The 19,553-nt window shown below is 36.7% G+C and overlaps 1 protein-coding gene across 2 annotated transcripts in view; it reads left to right on the top strand.

The window, feature by feature from the left end:
• Positions 1-19,553, top strand: part of LOC149841580 (splicing factor U2af large subunit B-like) — a 36,344-nt gene that overhangs the window by 6,403 nt on the left and 10,388 nt on the right. For both annotated transcript variants that reach the window (XM_089998561.1, XM_089998560.1), the window contains exons 4-10: positions 1,168-1,235; positions 1,840-1,910; positions 2,003-2,047; positions 2,134-2,193; positions 6,065-6,125; positions 6,245-6,357; positions 11,519-11,965. In XM_089998561.1, coding sequence (XP_089854687.1) covers positions 1,168-1,235; positions 1,840-1,910; positions 2,003-2,047; positions 2,134-2,193; positions 6,065-6,125; positions 6,245-6,357; positions 11,519-11,965 — 865 coding nt within the window. The remainder of the gene's footprint in view (positions 1-1,167; positions 1,236-1,839; positions 1,911-2,002; positions 2,048-2,133; positions 2,194-6,064; positions 6,126-6,244; positions 6,358-11,518; positions 11,966-19,553) is intronic.

Here is a 19,553-nt window from a genome sequence, read left to right as displayed (position 1 = left end):
TCAAGTTCCTGCTAGTAAACATGATGATACAATTATTTACTTTTTTCATTGCATTTACTTCGCACTGATAAATATTTTGGGCATTTGCACATTGTTTCAACACTCTGAATTCGTTTTAGAAGCATGTAGATGAAGATGCATTGGGTGTCTTTTTTTTTATATCTATTTGTACCTTTTGCATGTGCATTTCCTCTTGTTATCGAAGCATGTCTCATTCTCCTTGATGTTCAGGCCCTAGTGTGGCCTGCTTGAGTGGAATCATAGTCACTAAATCTCCTGATATTTTGAAGATTTTCTGGGAAAGGGGAAGTGCATGATATCTAGAAAAGGGTAATGGAAAGGGATTCAGATAATATTTTGATATTAGTGTTTTAATTTGTATAAAACCAGTTTTTGGTTTAAAATTTTGTTTTTCCTTATTATTTACTTTTAAAAGTACCAGTGATTTTCCAAAATTTTCCTGAATATTTGTCAGGATATTGCCGAGACCAGTAGTGCTGTATTGGTGATTCTGGGCAGAATCAAGAATAAATATAGATTTATTTAATTGCAGCATGGGTGTTTACCTTTTGCTTCTGGTACACACGCTAATATGTGCTGTGCATGCACATATATAGTAAGGGAAGGAAGGAGAGAGGGAGGGACTTTATAATCCAAATTATGTTGCGTGGATGTTCAACTTCTACTGCTGTTCTTCCCCTGGTTACTCTTTGCAGAATACCCTCACAAAAAGGGCTGTGTAGCTTGTATGTATGACATGCTCGAAAACATGGACGAGATATTGTTACCTTAAAGGGTTTCTTGGGCTTCTGAAACCAATCACATTATCAGTGGTTTTTGCTGCAAGCAAGGCTGGAATTTGGTTAGGAGGTAACCTGTCCAATCCTGCTTCATTTTTTTACCTAACTGATACCCAAAACAGGACAAGTTTTGGTATTTCAAATGCTGAAAGAAGGCAGAGTTTCCTTGTCCTAAAATTTGTGTAGATGATGTCTTCCTTACCTATGAATCTCCATGTAAATGTCATGTTGCTTTTTTGCTGAAGCAGTTGTGCATTTTGCTTATGTTTGTCTAACAGGCAGTTTCATGCTTTTGCTTTGCCTTTGCTGATTACAATTCTCATTATATATTAATATTTTTTATTTATGTGTACATTTGTGCCTGCAGCAAACGGATAAGTGGTTTTGATATGGGTCCTCCCACTGCTGCATTAATTCCTGGTGCTGCTGTGCCAGGTCCGTATTCTTGCTTGTTTTCCATTTAGCTGTATAGATTGTTATATTACTTTTCATTTTGCTAGGCACTACATGGCAAATTTGCAACTTGCCATGTGCTTAACTTTGTTTTATTACATGTTTACAAAGAAAAATAAAATATTTCTAGATTGGTGCATTGTTTTTCTTATGTTGTTTATTTGGTGCATTGATTCTGAAACTGAGAGCTCTTTTGGTTGTTTGCTTGTTTTTGGTGGTGGCTTGTTTGTTTTGTGTCTGTATGTTGTTGTAAGAAGACAATGTTGGGCTACTTGTCCAACTGTGCTGCCAATGGGCGTGAGCCGATTACTGTAGCTTTTATGTTCAAGGAGGATTCAGTGCACTGGTTTGATGGATCTTGTTCGTCTTCAACCGGCGACTATTGCCTTTTTGGTAGTCTTACAAATATTTTCTCCAGTACTTGGGAGTTATGTACTACTTTTGTTTTGGATACATTCAGCTAGGGCATATCTCATTTGAGCAGATATGAAGATGATGCACTGTGCAATTTCTTGACTGCATTTCATGATGAGATTCAGTAGTATGAGCTTTTGTCTGTAAACTGTTATTTCTGGTCATCCTGCAGGACACGTGGTTGGGGCTCCTCAACCCATCCCTGGAATGTTTCCGAACATGTTCCCAATGGGAACTGGACAGGTACCCTTGTATCCTCCTCTTGTAAAAGTCCATCATGATATTCTGTCGGCTTTATTTTATAATATATATTTTTGTTGTTGTCTTCTCTTCAGTTTGGAGCCATTCCGCTTGTGCCAGTCCAAGCGATGACACAGCAGGTATGATGGGCTCCTCTAATTTTCTATTATTTTAATGATTGATCTCATAAATTTTCAATGACATGCTACACACTTGATTCTGACAGGCTACTCGTCATGCTCGGCGTGTGTATGTTGGAGGACTCCCACCTACTGCCAATGAACAGGTTATGTATAGTACTATAGTGTCTATTTTCTTCGTTTATTATTCCTTTTCTTGTTGGGGGTGGGGTTCTCTTTTTTAAGCTGTTCCTTGGTATTTTGTGTCATTAATCAGATGATTCATTGCATTAAATGCAGCGACATTTCATGATGCTGCACCACTAACAGCCACAATCTTGGCATTTCTCAATATGGGTGTGGACTCCATCTTGAAAAATGTTGAGATTGGGTGGCTGTCAGCGGCGCTGCATAAAAAAAACCCTCTAAGCAAAATTACTTGCCAGTCATTACTTGTCATTTGGTTTCGAATCATTTCCTTGTCCTTAGCCCATGAGTGCTCTGCACACTTGGTTAGATGGGTTGGCTTCAGGCTCTCTAAGTTGAAGGACGTCATGGGTTTGATACCAAAGATGTGCATCCCTCGCTGCAAGACTGAAATATACGACAAAAACATTTCCAATGGGCAGGGGCGGAGTACTCAAAGGTTTACATCTATCAATGGTGGTTGGTGAAGGGATGACTGAGTCTGAGGGCATGCCCATTAATCTATCCCAAACCGTCCTGCCGAGGTGGTTTCTTTTGTTATATACTATTAAGTTGGAATCTCATGATGCAAGTTGTTTTGACACAATCTAACCTCATAGATGCGTTCAACATTCTCGATTTAGTAGGGATCAACCCTTTGATTATGTTTTCAAAAATCTGAAACCTTTCGTAGTCCATTGATTCAGCCAGCTGGTTCAAAATCCAAAATTTGCTGATTGTTGTGTCTGCAATTTTAGGACCTGAAGTGAATTGTGCTGGACTGGCTTTTACACCCAACTTAATGGGTTCTTTAACAGTGTTCACCCAAACACAAACATAGTTGAACCCAGCACATGTCTAAGCTCGCTTGTACCTGAGCTGATACCTAAAACCACTTGAACCAATAAGAACGTAAATTGATTCATATCCAAGTAGATGAAAGCCTGAACATGCACAACCCAATCCTGATAGTCACATGATTCATATCCAATTTACTGGAACAGGTTTGAAATCGAGTCTAATGAACCCTGATCCAAACCTAAACCAACCTGAATCGTACACCTAATTAAGCCCCTAGTATTGAGGCTTAAGCCTGAAAACCTCCCGGTAGGCCTGTCAACGGGTCAGACCTGCACCGGTCCTTGGTGGTTCCTGACCCCGTCTCTGACTATGAGGTACAATACCAAGAATGGACTCAGATCCAACTGGACATAACATAAGCAAAACTTGGCTTGGTCTGGATATAGATGACATATGTAACCTGGTACAGATAAAATTTTGTGTTTTTATATTGAAAATTTGTGGATTTTAATTGGTACTCATGTCAGTACTGAGTCTAGTTTAAAATTTCACAACCAAACCCATATTCACATACTACTCAGACTCTATGGGTCCGACCCAACTAACTTCAGTGTATCACACGGGGGCCCTATAGGGCCAGATCTGGGTCGGTGGCTGGTCAAACCTGATCCATTAACAGACCTACCTACCAGGATGGACATTTGGTCTCTTGGATTGGTGAATTCCATGGAAGACTATTAAGATCTTTTTTTGGTCTCTTGAGGTTGTTGAATTCCATTGGATTTATGCTGAGCTTTACAACTAGTTCATACATCTCTGTGATCTATGAGGATCATTTGGTCTGTAACTGACTGAGTTTGCTAACAGAGTAAATGATTCCATTTCACCTGCAGTTGGTACTTGAGAAAGGTGGTGTTTGCATCAGAATGTAGGATTGAGTGACTATGCTAAACAGCTTAAATATGGGGGCTGCTCTCCTTGCAGAAAGTAGCCTGTTTTGTTGATGACCCCAATTTCAAGCACACTAAAACAATTTGCCCCGGTAGGCCATTCATGAACCCTCTTTTAATTCACCCTAGGATCATCATTACATTACCAAGCATCAACACATCAAATTGGTCAAGTGTTCTTGTAGACAGTATATTTGACTTCACAGATTGGTGTGAGTAGCATAATGTTACAGAAGAGAAAGGTAGAAAATTGTTAATGCGAAATGTTGTGACAAATTTCACCAACTATTACAGCTGAGGTTATATGTAATATCAAACATGTGGACTTTCGATTTTCATATTGCAACCATAAGGGTGCATCTGAATGGCCCAGAGATCAGAGCATTCACCATTCGAGATCAGATCTGGCATTGATCCCATACTGGATCCTCGGTTAATTTTTATTCTCAAAACCTTTGCTAGGAAGCAGAACACTAGGTGCATAACCACAAAGATCCGCAAGTTCTGGCATTTTTTTCATTTCCCTCCTCCCTCTTGTAACACAGCATCCACGTTCGAACTCAGGCTGGGACCAATGGGCATCACCCAGCCTACCTGACTTTACTTTCACAATTATAGTTCGTTATTAAAAGTTGCTCTAACTCAGTGACACTTTATGTTAGGTAGTTGTTGTATTGGGAAGTAGTTGTGGTGCCACAGTTGCTCTTTCTACTTCAACAAAGCTCAAAACAAAATATAATTCTTTTAGCGGGTTTTATGTGGACCAAGGAGTGAAGGGGAAGACGGATGTCTCAATTTGCTTCTGTCAAGATTGTATGATATGGAAGGAAATGAAGATGAAGAACGTGGAATGAGGGAAGAGAAGGTGGGGAGTACTAATGATGATATGGAGGGTTTCAACATGAAAACAGTTTTTAGGGTAATTTACTCGAGGGTAGTTTGGTTGTCTCGTACATGTAAGTCGGCTTAACTAAAGATAAATGGATGGAGGTAATGTGGTTTTTTTTCTGGCAGTTTTATGTGAAATGTTAGGCCTGTTTTGGGGATACTGAAAGGCATGGTACCTGATTTGGACTTTCAGGTAAAAAGTGGGTCCCTATTTGGAGTTTACTCTCTATTTCTTGTATAGATTAAAAACCAGTGACTTATTGATGATATGTGCATTGCGTAATAAGTTAAATGACCAACTTGCATGTTCCAAATCTTTTTTTTTCTTTGTAATTTCATTTGCTTGCTAGCCTTGTTGCTGACATTATTTTATTTTCACATTTATTTAGTGTGTGGCTATTATTATGTTCCTGTGTGACTTTGCCATTTGAGGTGTTTGGTTTCATGATTAGTAACTGGAGTTTCTGTAGAATCTAAATGTAGCGGTTCTGGATGTGTTTTTGGTTATTACACTTTAGGATTAGTCATCCTTTGTTTCATGTTCAAAGCAAGGATTTTATAATGGTTGATGGGTAGAATGGGAAAGATCTGCATGTTGCTTAATCAAGGGGTATATGGAGTTCCATGTGGTGGTAATTGTTCGATGTGAATAAAGTGGAAAATATGGGTGTGCTTTCCCCTTTGGTCATGGGAGTTGGTGTTACCACCTCTTATTTATCCTTGTCTTTAGGTGAAACAGCGGTTCTTCTGCCTGGACCCAAGATGCAAACAATGGAAATGCCTGTCACCACCCCTTTTTTGTCCTTGTCTTTAATCAAACAGTAGGATAGGAATTGTGCTGGATTTCCACGGGGCCTGAGTTGCAAACATTGGTATGTAAGGGTGCAGTAATTTATGCTATAAAATTCTCGTAGATGAGAATTCTGACTACCACATCCCAAACATTCCTTGACAATCATGAGCTGCTGGTAGACGAAGAAAGAAAAATTTGTCAAACTGGATAATCTCTGATGTAATTCCCTTGTATCTTTTTTCTCTTTGCCCCTCTGCTTTGGTTCAGAGATTGAAGGCATTGGATTGCACAAAGCCTTTTTAGTTGAAAGAGTGAAACTCTGGACATATCCTGTAACTTTATTCTTGTTGATTCTATTCTTCAATTGTTTGGATGGCGAATGGCTGATGCATCTCCTCCATTTTTTGCTATTGTTTGCAGACCGTAGCAACCTTCTTTAGCCAGGTTATGGCTGCAATCGGAGGAAATACTGCTGGTCCAGGTTTGTTTGACAGCATCCATGACACTTCTATTATCATTCACCATAGTGGGGTAGGGTGGGATGGGGTAGGGTGGTGGGAAAAAGGTTGTGATGACTTACTGTGAGTTTGTTTCTTTCAGGTGATGCAGTTGTCAATGTTTACATAAACCATGAAAAGAAATTTGCCTTTGTGGAGATGAGATCTGTTGAGGAAGCCAGTAATGCAATGTCTTTAGATGGCGTTATTTTTGAGGTATAACTGGCTTTGTTTTTTGTTGGTACATTGGGAGGTACACGCAAAAACACATGCACAGAGTGTGTATTGTTTACTTTAATCTTGAAGCCTTTGAATTAATATTTCAAGCTTGTGATTGCCTTCCAAAGCAAGGGTAAATTAGAGCTTATTCTCCTATTTTATCCTAATGTTTCATATAATTTTCGGAAGAATCCTATGTTAAACTGTATCGTCTATATATATATATAGAGAGAGAGAGAGATACATATACATATATATTTCATGTATATATGTTTATGTATCTATCTACTTACATGTACATATATATTTCATATATGTATGTATATGTATCTATCTACTTATATGTACCCGACTCCTTCACTTCACCACTTGAAGATGTTCTTACTAAATTAAGTGGAGAAGAAACTCGTATGAGTATGAGCAAGACCAATCCGAGTGTTCTTGCAACTTCTTCAAACCAAGAAGAAATGAAGGAGCTTATGCTGTTTCTAGATCGACGAACAACTTGAAAGCATACAAACCTCTTCATTTTAAAAATCAAAATCTAGGAGCAAGAGAAAATGGTGGTCAAAACGGAAGATATCAAGGAAGAGACTATAGCAAAATTATATGGCATTTTTGTAAAGAGCCTAGACATATCAAACCGGTGTGTCCAAAATGGAAGAAGATGGTGGCTATGTCCACCACATTTCAACCGCATAAGAAAGATGGTCCATCCACCTCTGGCAATGGAGTTTTTTCTCTAAGTCAAATCGTGGAAGCTTTACAACCTTTTCTCAAGGGATTTATCTCTGGGGCCACCATGTCAACATTCTCTCCTCTCGATAAGACTTCTTGGCTTTTAGATTAGGGTGCCTCATTTCATATGTTTTCAAATATTTTTTCTCTTTCTGAATATTCAAAAAATATATCTTCGTCTTTTGTTTCAATCGCGGATGGCACTTTTCTTGAAATTAAAGGAATTAGAAACTTTGAATAACAAGGTTTTTTTATTTTCAAAATTAGATTTATACCAAAATTAAATTTAAATTTGCTTTCTGTCTCTCAACTCTTGGACCATGGATGTGACATAAAATTCTCATCTAATAAATATTGGATACAGGATCGCCAGTCCAGAAAGTTGATTGGAGAAGGCTCTAGGAAGGGAGATCTATACTACGTGGACTCTCTTCAAATACCAAAGAACTCTTTTTATTATGTTGCCCAATATAAAGATACAAATGTTTGGCACAAAAGACTTGGGCACCCCAATGTCACCAAACTTTCTTATTTATATTTTGTCAAAAATCTTTATAAAAGCAATCTCACTTGTAATGATTGTATTCTTGGAAAAATGAGAAGTTTGTTTTTTGAACAAAGATTTATGTTTACAACCAAATCTTTTGAACTTGTTCATTCAGACGTATTGGGACCGACACCTGTTATATCAAAAGGAGGGTTTGCATATTATGTTATTTTCGTTGATGATTGCTCTATATATTGTTGGATATACTTTCTTAAACACAAATATGAGGTTTTTGCATCATTTAAAGCATATCACATGATGATTAAAAATTAATTTAATGAAAACCTAAAGATTCTTAGGACCAATTCTGGAGGTGAACATCTTTCAAATAAATTCAAAAGTTATCTTGAAAAATTATGAAATTGTTCATCAAAAGGTTTGTCCTAAAACACCTCAACAAAATGACTTAGCCGAAAGAAAACATAGGCACATTATTGAAACCACTAGAACATTACTTATTTCTCAAAATATTCCATAAAGATTTTGAGCCGAGGCGACCCTTGCATTCGTTTATCTCATAAATTGTCTTTCATCCAAAAATTTAAATAAAATTTCACCTTTTGAAATGTTATATAAAAAAGAACCCGACTACAATAGGTTGAGAATTTTTTGTTGCAAATGTTTTGTTCTAACGGATAAAAATGACAAACTCTCACTAAAGGTCGTTCCTTGTGCATTTCTTGGATATTCTGAAACCCAAAAAGGATTTCAATGTTATGATATTAAAATTGACAAATTATATGTTTCTAAGAACGTGACTTTTTAGAAAACGTTAGTGGTTTTGAAAAATGTGAATCTTACGAAGAAAATGTGGACTACTCTTTCTTGTTTGATTTATTATCTAGTAATGATGATATTTCTAGTAATGATGAATTTGCATATAATGATCTTAGTGATAATGAAGTAGAAGAAAATGACAAGTCATCTTATCCATCTACCAATCATCATATGGAAGAAAGGACATCTAGTGATCCTATCACCTATACTCGTAGAGATAAAAGCATTTTTAGAAGTGCAATTGAGAAATATAATGAACCTAGTGAATCTACCTTTTCACATGATGAAAATCCTCGAAGAACCGAAAGAACTAGAAGAGTTCCTTCTAGGTTTATATCTTATGATTCTTTTTTCCCTAAATATAAAGCATGCCTTAGTGCCATTCACTCATATGTGAAACCTAAAAACTTTGAAGAAGCGAAGAAGAGTCTCTAATGTAAAGAAGCTATGGATAATGAACTTAGAGCTTTTAGGAAAGCTAAAACATGGAAACTTTAAAATCTTTCTAGTGGTAAAAAAACTATAGGATATAGATGGGTTTTCAAGGTCAAGACCAAGAGTAATGGATCTCTTGAAAGGTATAAGGCTCGTCTAGTTGCCAAAGGATATAGTCAGTAATAAGAAATAGACTATGAAGTGACATTTACCCATGTTGCACGTATGGTTACTATTAGATGTCTCATTATCGTTGCCTCAATTAAGAAATGGAACATTTATCAAATGGATGTTAAAAATGCCTTTTTGAATGGTGATTTTAACAAAGAAGTCTACATGGATGTTCCTCCAGGTATGGGGATTCCTAAAGATAAAGTATTTCGCGCCTACGAAAAACGCTTTTTGCTTTAAAACAAGCTCCCAAAGCTTGGTACGATAGATTTAATAATGTAATGTTGGAAAATGAATTTTCCTCATGTTTTACCGACACAACTTTGTTTGTCCAAAAATCCAATGCAGGAATAATGATTCTATTATTATATGTTGATGATGTTCTAATAACAGGGGATGATACTAAAGGAATTAAACGCATAAAAGTCATTTTAAAAGGTAGATTTGAAATGTCTGACTTAGGATTCTTAACGTATTTCTTAGGAATTGAAGTTGTTTATTTTTATAGAGGTTATTTTTTATCTCAAACTAAACTTGCATTTGAGATCATTGACAGGTCAGGAATCACAGATGATAAGATTTGCGAAACTCCTGAGATAGTAGGAAAAAAAATGAAAATCAATGATGAGATTCTTCTAAAAGATCCCACCCCTTATAGGCAACTTGTTGGATCTCTAATGTATCTTAGTATCACTAGACCTGATATTTCACATGTTGTTCATATTTACAGCCAATTCCAACATGCACCTACATCAGTATATATGAGTGCAGTTCTCCGGATCATCAGATATATAAAGGGATCATTAAATAAGGGAGTATTTCTATGTTCTTCTTAATTAAATTTAATAGCTTATACTGACTCTGATTGGGGGGGTGACCCAAATAACTGTTACTCCACCACTGGCTTTTGTGTATTTTTAGGAGACTCATTAATCTCTTGGAGATAAAAAAGCAACAAAAGGTGTCATTATCATCTACTGAAGCTGAATATTGAGTCATGCCAACTACTACTATGAAAATTGTTTGGATTCGGCGGTTGTTGGAAGATACGTTCTTCATGGAGGGGATTCACTCCTATGGGCTGCCATGAGAAAAAGGTGGTGCATAAAACCCTTGTTTTTCAAGAAAAACAAGGGGAGATAGGGGCTGGGTTGTTGGCCTCCGGAGGCCTTGATGACTCGAGCATTTCTTGGGCTCAACCATTTCTGTATTTTTGGCTTGAAGAAGCCATCTCTCTCTTGCACCTTCCCCAATTCTTGAAACAAGAGGGAAGTAAAAACCGAACTAGACATCCCTCTTTCTTCCGATATGTGGGTAAGAGAGGTATTCCTCTAAGACCTAGATCTTGGTTCTTTAATGTTATACTGGTGCCATATCGATGTAGGAAGGATGAGTGGCCTTTCCCTAGGCTGTAGAAGGACCCCAAATCTATCTTTTGAGTTTGAACTTTTGGAGGTTTCTTCTTAATTTAAAATCCTTTTCAATTTATTTTAAAGTTATCAATGGTATTTAACCAGGGCTGCACATGACCCGAGTCTTGACTGGTTGAGCTCGGTTCATTTAAAAAACTTGAGGTTCAAGCTCGGCTGGGCTCGAGAGAGCAGATTGCGATCACAAAATAAAAAGGAAAGGAATGTTATGATGGGCGAAACTCGAACCCGCCACCTCCTGCAATACAGCCAAAGGCCATACCTGTTGGACTGGGGCTTCTTTGTTCATTATCAAACACAAAATGCTATATGACCACGTTTCACGAGCCTGTCATGCCGACTTAAGCCTAATTGAACTCAAGGGTGCTGATCAGACTCGGCTCCTTTGTTAGCTCGGCTTGTTGTTCACCACAATGTGTAACATAGTTGCCCTATAAACTTCCAGATTTAGTTTATTTATTTATTTTACTTCTAACAAAAATGTGATAAGATCACAAACCGACTAATTATTATTAATGTAGAATTTATGGCATTTAAATCTTTATTAAGAATTAATTTATTTAAAAAATGTAACAACTGCACTATATCATGCCAATATTTTTGGTGACGATACCGTTCCTAGTAAAGCTTTTAATACTGTTCCTAGTAAAGCTTTTATTATTGGCTAATTTCACATTTTATTGGCAGGGCATTTCTTGTGTTTTGATTGAAAATGAAATGTTCATTTGTCATCCATGCAATAAATTAGCTGATTTTTGGTCCAACTATTATTAGAAGTCTTCTGAAGATCAGCTGCTGGTTGATGAAAAGGATAATAATGCTAATCGTTTGTGCATGTGTGTTCTTTTCTAGATCAATTCCAACATGTTGCTTATGCTTCTTGTTTACATCATTTCTATGAATAGATTTCATGTCTCTTTTTTTTTCTTTTTTTTCTCTAATACTTTATTTCATGACTGAGTGAATCAATTCGACATTTAATCATTATTACAAAAATAATCAAATCAGTATAGGGTGCTTGTTTGGTTTGTTTTACTGATTTTGTGTTTCGATTGCATAGGGAGCACCTGTCAAAGTGAGGAGGCCTAGTGATTATAATCCTTCTTTGGCTGCAGCTCTGGGTCCGAGCCAGCCTAATGCTAATCTAAACCTGGCCGCTGTTGGGTTATCACCTGGTTCTGCTGGTGGTCTAGAGGGGCCTGATCGAATCTTTGTGGGTGGGCTTCCTTATTACTTCACAGAAGCACAAATAAGGGAGCTGCTAGAGTCTTTTGGAACTCTTCAAGGGTTTGACCTTGTCAAGGACAGGGAAACGGGGAATTCAAAAGGCTATGCATTCTGTATATATCAGGACCTTAGTGTTACAGACATTGCTTGTGCTGCTCTTAATGGCATTAAGATGGGTGATAAAACTCTCACAGTTCGGCGTGCAAATCAAGGAACCACTCAGCCTCGGCCTGAGCAGGAGAGTGTGTTGTTGCAGGCACAACAGCAAGTGGCTTTGCAGGTAAGGAACATGTGGTGTGTACACACACAAACGAACATGCACCCATGCGTATGCACCGGCAGAAATGTGCACATGCATGCCTACAGACATATACATGCTCCCTTCTATGTCTGAATGTGTGTCTTCTCTTTCTCAAGTACATGACCCTATCATATGCTTGAGCGCTTCTGTTGCCACTCCTACACCATTTTGCCTTGAAGCAGGAGTGTATTGCTGTCCAGCGGAGACCACATGTCTTTGGCTGCCCCAGCACTGGAAGGTGCCATTTGGTGCCTGTTGTAAGATGACATTTTGGCTCTGATGCCTTGATTTTCTTTTTCTTTATTTTTTCAGAGGAAATTTAGGTGGTCTCCAGCAATTATTGAAGTTTGTTTTCATTATGGGAGGAAGTTGCTTTAGTTTTTACAGTTTTTCTTTTCTCCCTATTTGATTAGTTCTTACATGGGAAATTTGAAATCATTAGTAAACTATGTATAGAGTCTATAGACTATAGTGAGCTTTGTAAACAATCTAAGCACCTTCAATCGCTAACAGCAAGTCCACCAATAATGTGGATAAATACACAAGTGTTCTCTAAGGAACACATTCACAAATCCCACAAAGGGAATACACACAAGAAGTCATAATATAAAAAATAATATTTCACTCAATATTACAAGCGTGCAAGAAGCATATTTTTACAAAGGGGAGAACCCCTATTCATATACACAAGAGAGAGAGAGAGAGAGAAAATGAGCTAAAAGAAAGAGAGAGGTCCCTCCCAACGGCTAGAATTCTAGTCGTTGGGTCAAGTCAACTAAGCTGAACTTGGTCCAAAAAATGAAAAAATAAAAAAGATATTATATACAATTTAACACTTTCCTTCAAACTTACGGTATGATGTCCGAAAGTTTGCCTAAGAGGAAGTGAAACCTAGGAGCAACGAGTGGTTTGATAAAAAAGTCTGACAACTGGTACTCAGATGTGACATAGGGCAGATCAATGATTCCTTGAAGATATTCCTCTCGAACATAGTAACAGTCCATTTCGATGTGCTTTGTTTTTTCGTGAAAAGTGTTATTGCTGGCAATGTAGATTTGAAACTTCTAGAATCTTGATTCCTATATCAACCGACAATCTTCTTAGCCACACCACCTCTATTGTGGTTGTAGCCATGGCTCGGTACTCGACTTAAGTTGAAGAGAGGGAAACATGTTGCTTTTTGCATCTCTACGAGATTAACTATTCACCTAAGAAAACACAAAAAACCATAGTTGGGTACCCTATTATTAGGATCACCTCCCCAATCTGCATCAGTATATCCAAGTAAATCTAGTGCAGATGAGGAAGACATAAAAATGCTTCTAGAAATCGATTTTTTTTAGATATCTAATAATACGCAAAACAGGTCTCATGTGAACAGAGGTGGGAGCATGCTAAAATTGACTAGTGTATATAGCGTGTGCTATCAGGTCTAGTAATTGTTAAGAAAGAACTTTGATAAACTATCAATAAGGAGTTGGATCATCCAGAGGCTTCCAATCATCAATTTTTATTTTGACATTTGTTACTTCAAGAGTGTCAACATTTTTGTCATCTGATATACTAGACATGAGAACAATATCATAAGCAAACTTAGACTGAGATAATAAATATCCTCTAGGATAATAAACAACCTCTTTTCCTAGAAACTATCTTAAAAAACCTAAATCAGTCATTTCAAATTTAGTTTTAAGAATATTTTTAACTCCTTGTTTATCTTTGTTAAGATAAGTTGACCTAAAGTTTTATTTATACTTAAGGTTGTTTTGGTATTTTCTAAATAATGAGGGACCCATATGTAAATTTATCCATATCTCTATTTAAACTAGAGTAGATTAGACCTAAAAATGATTAAGACGTCTTTCCCTCCCTCTCTCTCTCTCTCTCTCTATATATATATATATATATATATATATATGGTATCAGAGCCATCAGCCTTGGGAGCATGATTTCGGGGTCTGCGCCAAAGCTTGCGTGAAGGGTACCAGATAGCATGAAGGGGATCAGATCTAAGGTGTGTCTGGTCAATATTTTTTTTTTGGAACCGAGTGGTACAAATCTGATAACGGATTTGTAGTCTGACAAAAGTCCTGACTCAGATATGTAATCAGATCTAAAAGTCGTGGTGGAAATATGGGTTTCGGTTGACCAAATCTGGTGGATACAGGTACGGGTGCAGTAATGACGTCGTGAAGTGGGTGACGACCAGATTTGTCGTGGGTCAATTTTTTTTTTATGTTCTGGTTGTCCGAAAAAAAAGGGATTCTTATATCGTTGTGGATCTGCATATTCTTTTGGATCTGATCATATGTTCAGGTTGCTGTGAAGATTAAACATCTTATATCGTCATTTTTTTTCTGTATGTTCTGGTTGTCGAAAAAAAAGAGATTCTTATATAGTCATGGATATGCATATTCTTTTGGATCTCAGGTTGTTGTGAAGATCAAAAAGTTTATATTGTCTTTTTTTTATCATATGTACCGTGCATTTGCATATGGTTTTTATCTTATGTCATGGTTGGTTCAGATCTGATCACAGATCTGGGTGTCGTGGTGAAGGCAAATCACCATAGTGGATCTGAATATTGTGGAGCAGATCATTTACGAACTGTGACAATTTTTTTTTGTGCACGTGGACATCTATTGCAGCAACAATATTGGTTGTGGCTCCTTAGTTTATGTTATTCATGAGGGGTGAAGTTTAAAAATCTGATTATAAGAATGAGGTTATTGGGGAATATAAAGCCTTCGCCAATCCTTTCACGTATGGTTCTTTCGTGAAATTAAATGAAACAAACTATGCAAGGTGGTGCAGAACTTTTATGATGTTCGTGTCAAGACATCGTAGAAAACATATTCTGTTGGAATCTGAACCAAATGATAAAACAGGAAGATATAATACTTGGGAAGAAGATAATGACATTGTTATGTCATGGATCATGAATAGCATTGAATCTCATATTGCAGATGGCTTAATTTATTACAATACGGCTAAACAAATGTGGGTCACTCTTCGAGATACGTACTCTCAAGAGACCAATGTGAGTCGTATTCTTCAAGTTAAACAGGAAATATATAATTTGCAGCAAGGTAATCAATCCTTTGCCTAATACTATGCCTCTGTTAAGGCTGCCTTTGAAAGACTGAATGCTCCTCTGTGTTGCTCAAAACAAAAGGATCATCAAGAACAAACTATGGTTGCTTGGTTCCTCACAGGCCTATCGTCAGAGTTCTCAGTTGCAAAAGTCCAAATGTTGATCGGGTCTGATGTTCCTACTCTTGCTGATGCATACAATCGATTAAGTAAACTTGCCATCTGTCTTCCACAATCTCAATCTGCATCTCAGTCATCTGCTTTAGCTGTACCATTTAGTTACGGACGAGGAAATACTATGAATGTTAGAGGCAGAGGTCGTGGAAGAGGTACGAGAGGTAGAGGTAAACTCCAATGTGCCTGTGCTTATTGTGGAAAATCAGGACATTTAGAAGATCGTTGCTGGGATAAACATGGATGGCCTGCATTTTCTCCATTGAAGCCAAATGTTCCAAAAGCTAATGCTACAAAACTAGAGGTGGAGCATGAAACCAATTCTCCTAGTGAATCTATTACTCTTAGTCGTGCAGAATATGAGGAGTTGGTCTCTCATCGTCCTTCAAGTTCCTCTTCTCCACTATATTCATTCACAAAATGCTTAAGAAGCATTACTTTACAAAGGATGGGTTCACCCCTATATATAAAAAAAGTAGAGTGAGGAGCTCTTAAGGTCTTCCTAAGAATCATTAGACCTAGTCCAACAACTCTATTTATAATCGTTGGACGAGGTTCGTTGGACGAGGTCCAACGACTATAAATGTGGTCAAGATCTAACGAGATCTTGACCATCTAGTTCAAAGTGAACTAGAAAAAAATAAAAAGAAAATAAAAAAAGATATAAAAAATATAAATATATAATATTATATATATATATATATTTACATGTTACATTTTAACAATCCCATGAAATTCTCCCCTTGAATCAATCTAAATTATAGAGATTTAATTTTCAAACATATTTTTAACAAACTTATGGAAGTTTTGAAAATGAAAAAAAACTTCAGATTTATGCTTAAGTATATCCAAGTATGTATAGTAAAATCATCCCCAAATATGGCATAATATGCATATCCACCTTTAGATAAAACAAGTGTCGGCCTCCAAACATCCGAATGAACTATAAGAGTGGTCTATACGAAACAAAAGTTCTATCATTAAATATTAATCTCTTCATTTTTCCAATAGCACAATCTTCACAAGAGAAATCATTAAGATTATAAAAAAAAATCAAATTTGAAAAATATTAAATTTTAGATACGTTTGGATGTCCTAGTCTTCTATGTCATATATTTAAATCTAATTTTTGGACATTACAACAAAAAACATCTTTGGGTATCTCCAAAAAATCTATATAGTTGAGACCTCATTCTCTATGGCCTTACCCAATTGGCTTCCCTAACTAACGATCCTATACCCAACATTCATTTGAAGAGAATGAAATGTTACAACCATAATCGGATATTTGAAGGACGAATAAAAGATTTAAGTTTAATTTAGGGATGTGACGGACCTTTGGAATAAAAAAACTTTTAAGTTTGAAATATCCTTTTTAAAATTTTCTATTCCTTCAATTTGAAGAGATATACCATCGGTCATAAAAACATTTGACACACTTGAGTTATGATATTCAGATGAAATATCATTGTTTTGGGTCATGTGAAAAGATGTGCCGGAATCAAGAAGCCTAGAAAATTTATCCGGGGTTGGAATAAGATGAAAAAATGACTCCAGTTGCAGAAGACGCTCCCTTGAGAAGAGGTTGAAGAGCTTCTACTTGTTGATGTTAAATTATGTTACGAAACCTTGTAATCTTATATATTATATATATATATATAAAGGATGATATATATATATATAATATTTTCTTATTCTAGTCATAGGGGTAGTCTAGTCATTTCCATTGTTTTACGCACATTCACTTTTATGAATGTGATTGTAACTTATTTTTATTTTTTATTTTTATTTTTTATTTCTTTTCTTTTAAGTACCAAAAGGTACCTTGGGGGGCCCACTCAAATAGACGTTGGGCCCCTCCAACGGTCACATTTGTGACCGTTGGAGGGGCTCCAACGTCTATGAGTGGAGCCCCTCCAAGGCTCCTTTTGGTTGTTATAAATAGGGGCTCTCCCCTTTGTATTTCTTTATGGCTTTGAGTCAAAGCCCAAGCTCCTAATAAAGTTTGAATATTTATTTTTATGCTTTTGGTGCATTTGTGAGAGTTTGTGATTTTGTGCTTTTATGCACAAGTGTTGTAAGTGTTTTTATTGTGCATGTGTGCCATTCTTTATCAAGAATATTGAAGTCTTGATCATAGTATCTTGTTGAAGATACTTTCACATGGTATCAAAGCCTCGTTTGAAGGAGGATCATGCGTTTCTTCATTTTTGAGTGCCTCAAAAAACGTGCCTTCAAGCTATTGAATTTTGGAGTGGATCATCTTCTTCGGGCAATATTTTAGAAGCCTCCTTTATCAAGAAAGACTTGAAAAACCCTTGAGGTACGTATTGTTTTTCATCATTTCTCCTCTCTAATGGGTGAAAAAAAACTCATTTTTCTCTTGGGTTCAAACTCAATGGGTTCAACTATCATGTTTGGGCCGGAAACATGAAAGCTCACGTCAAAGAAAAAGGGCTTTGGGGTCGATTCCCGAACCAGAACCCAAGATAACCTTGCTAGAGAAAGGAGAAATAAAAATTCTTGAAGGTGATGAAAGAACCAAGGCTCTTTAAGAATATACGAAAAAGCATGAAGAATGGAAAATGAGGAATTTTAAAATCCTCTCTTGGATTTTTTTATCCGTAGAAATGAGAATTAATGTAAATATCATCAAGTTCAAGAAGGCTTCTCAAGCATGGGAATATCTTGAGAAGATGTACACCTCTAGGGACTTGTTTCATAAGTACTATCTCCAAAAAAAGGTGTTAACGCTTCAACAAGAGGAGATGACTATAAGAGAGTACTTTGCCGAGCTCTCTTCTATTTGGGACGAGCTTGCTATTCTCGAACCTAAATGGAGTGGAGAAGCCATAGAGTTTCGCCATAAACAATTGGAAGAAGATAAATTTTTTAACTTTTTGGATGGGCTTAGGCCCAAATTTGAACAAATCTGGTCTTCCTTTTTATCCGCCGTCACTTCCCCCTCTCTTGAAGATGTAATTATTAAACTTAGTGGAGAAGAGACACTGATAGGTATAAACAAGAACAATCCAAGTGTTCTAGCTACACCTTCCAACAATAAAGAAAATGAAGGTGTTAATGTCGTCTCAAGACCGGGGAGCAATTTAAGGACCTACAAGCTCCCTCACTTCAAGAATCAAAACTCAAGTGGTCAAGGAGCAAAGAGGGACTATAGCAAGCTCACATGCCACTCTTGTAAAGAGTCGGGGCACATTAAACCTATTTGCCCAAAATAGAAGAAATTACTTGCAATGGCTATGACATCTCAACTGAAGGAACGGCCATCATTGTTAGATGGGTCTCTTTCTCTTCAACAAATCGTAGAAGCTTTACAACCTCTTCTCAAGGGAGGCATTTTCGGAGCCGCTATGTCTACATCTTCACCTCCCGGTGTGACATTTTGGCTTCTAGATTCTGGTGCATCTTTTCACATGACTCCAAGTGCTTGTTCTATTTCCGAGTTTTCTAAAAATTCTTTTCCATCTTTTGTCTAAATGGTGGATGAAACACCTCTTGAAATTAAAGGAATAGGCAATTTTGAAAAACAAGATTTCTTTGTTCCAAAAATTTGTCTTATACCTAAACTAAATTTAAATTTACTTTCGGTCTCTCAACTCTTGGACCATGGTTGCGATATAAAATTCTCTTCTAACAAATGTTGGATACAGGATCGTCGGTCCGGGAGGTTGATTGGGGAAGGCTCTAGGAAAGGAGACCTCTACTATGTAGATTTTTTTCAAGTTCTCTAAAATCAATTTTGTAATGTTGCTCAAAACAAAGATATTCATGTATGGCATAAGAGACTCAGACATCCCAACATTGTTAAAATGTCTTATTTACCTTTTATTAAACATCTTTATAAAGAGGATTTTTTTATGTAATGAATGTATTTTTGGGAAGATGGAAAGTCTACGTTTTACCCAAAGATCCATGTTTACGACAAAATCCTTTGAAATTGTTCATTCCGGTGTATGGAGTCAGGCTCCTGTGATATCTAAAGGAGGATTCTCGTACTATGTAATTTTTTTTGGACGATTACACTAGATTTTGTTGGATATATTTTCTTAAACATAAACATGAAGTGTTTTCAACATTTAAAACTTTTCATATGATGGTTTTAAATCAATTCAATGGAAGTTTAAAAATTCTTAGATCCGACTCTGGTGGCGAATACCTTTCAAACGAATTCAAGAGTTATCTTGAAAGTTATGGTATTCTTCATCAAAAATCATGTCCAAAAAACCCACAACAAAATGGGTTAGCTGAACAAAAGCATAGGCATATCATTGAAACAACT

This window comes from Nuphar pumila, chromosome 3 (genome assembly GCF_984573655.1).
Source record: "Nuphar pumila chromosome 3, dmNupPumi1.hap1.1, whole genome shotgun sequence".
NCBI lineage: Eukaryota > Viridiplantae > Streptophyta > Magnoliopsida > Nymphaeales > Nymphaeaceae > Nuphar > Nuphar pumila.
Note: the sequence above shows the minus strand (reverse complement) of the source record. Positions and strands in the feature narration are given on the sequence as shown.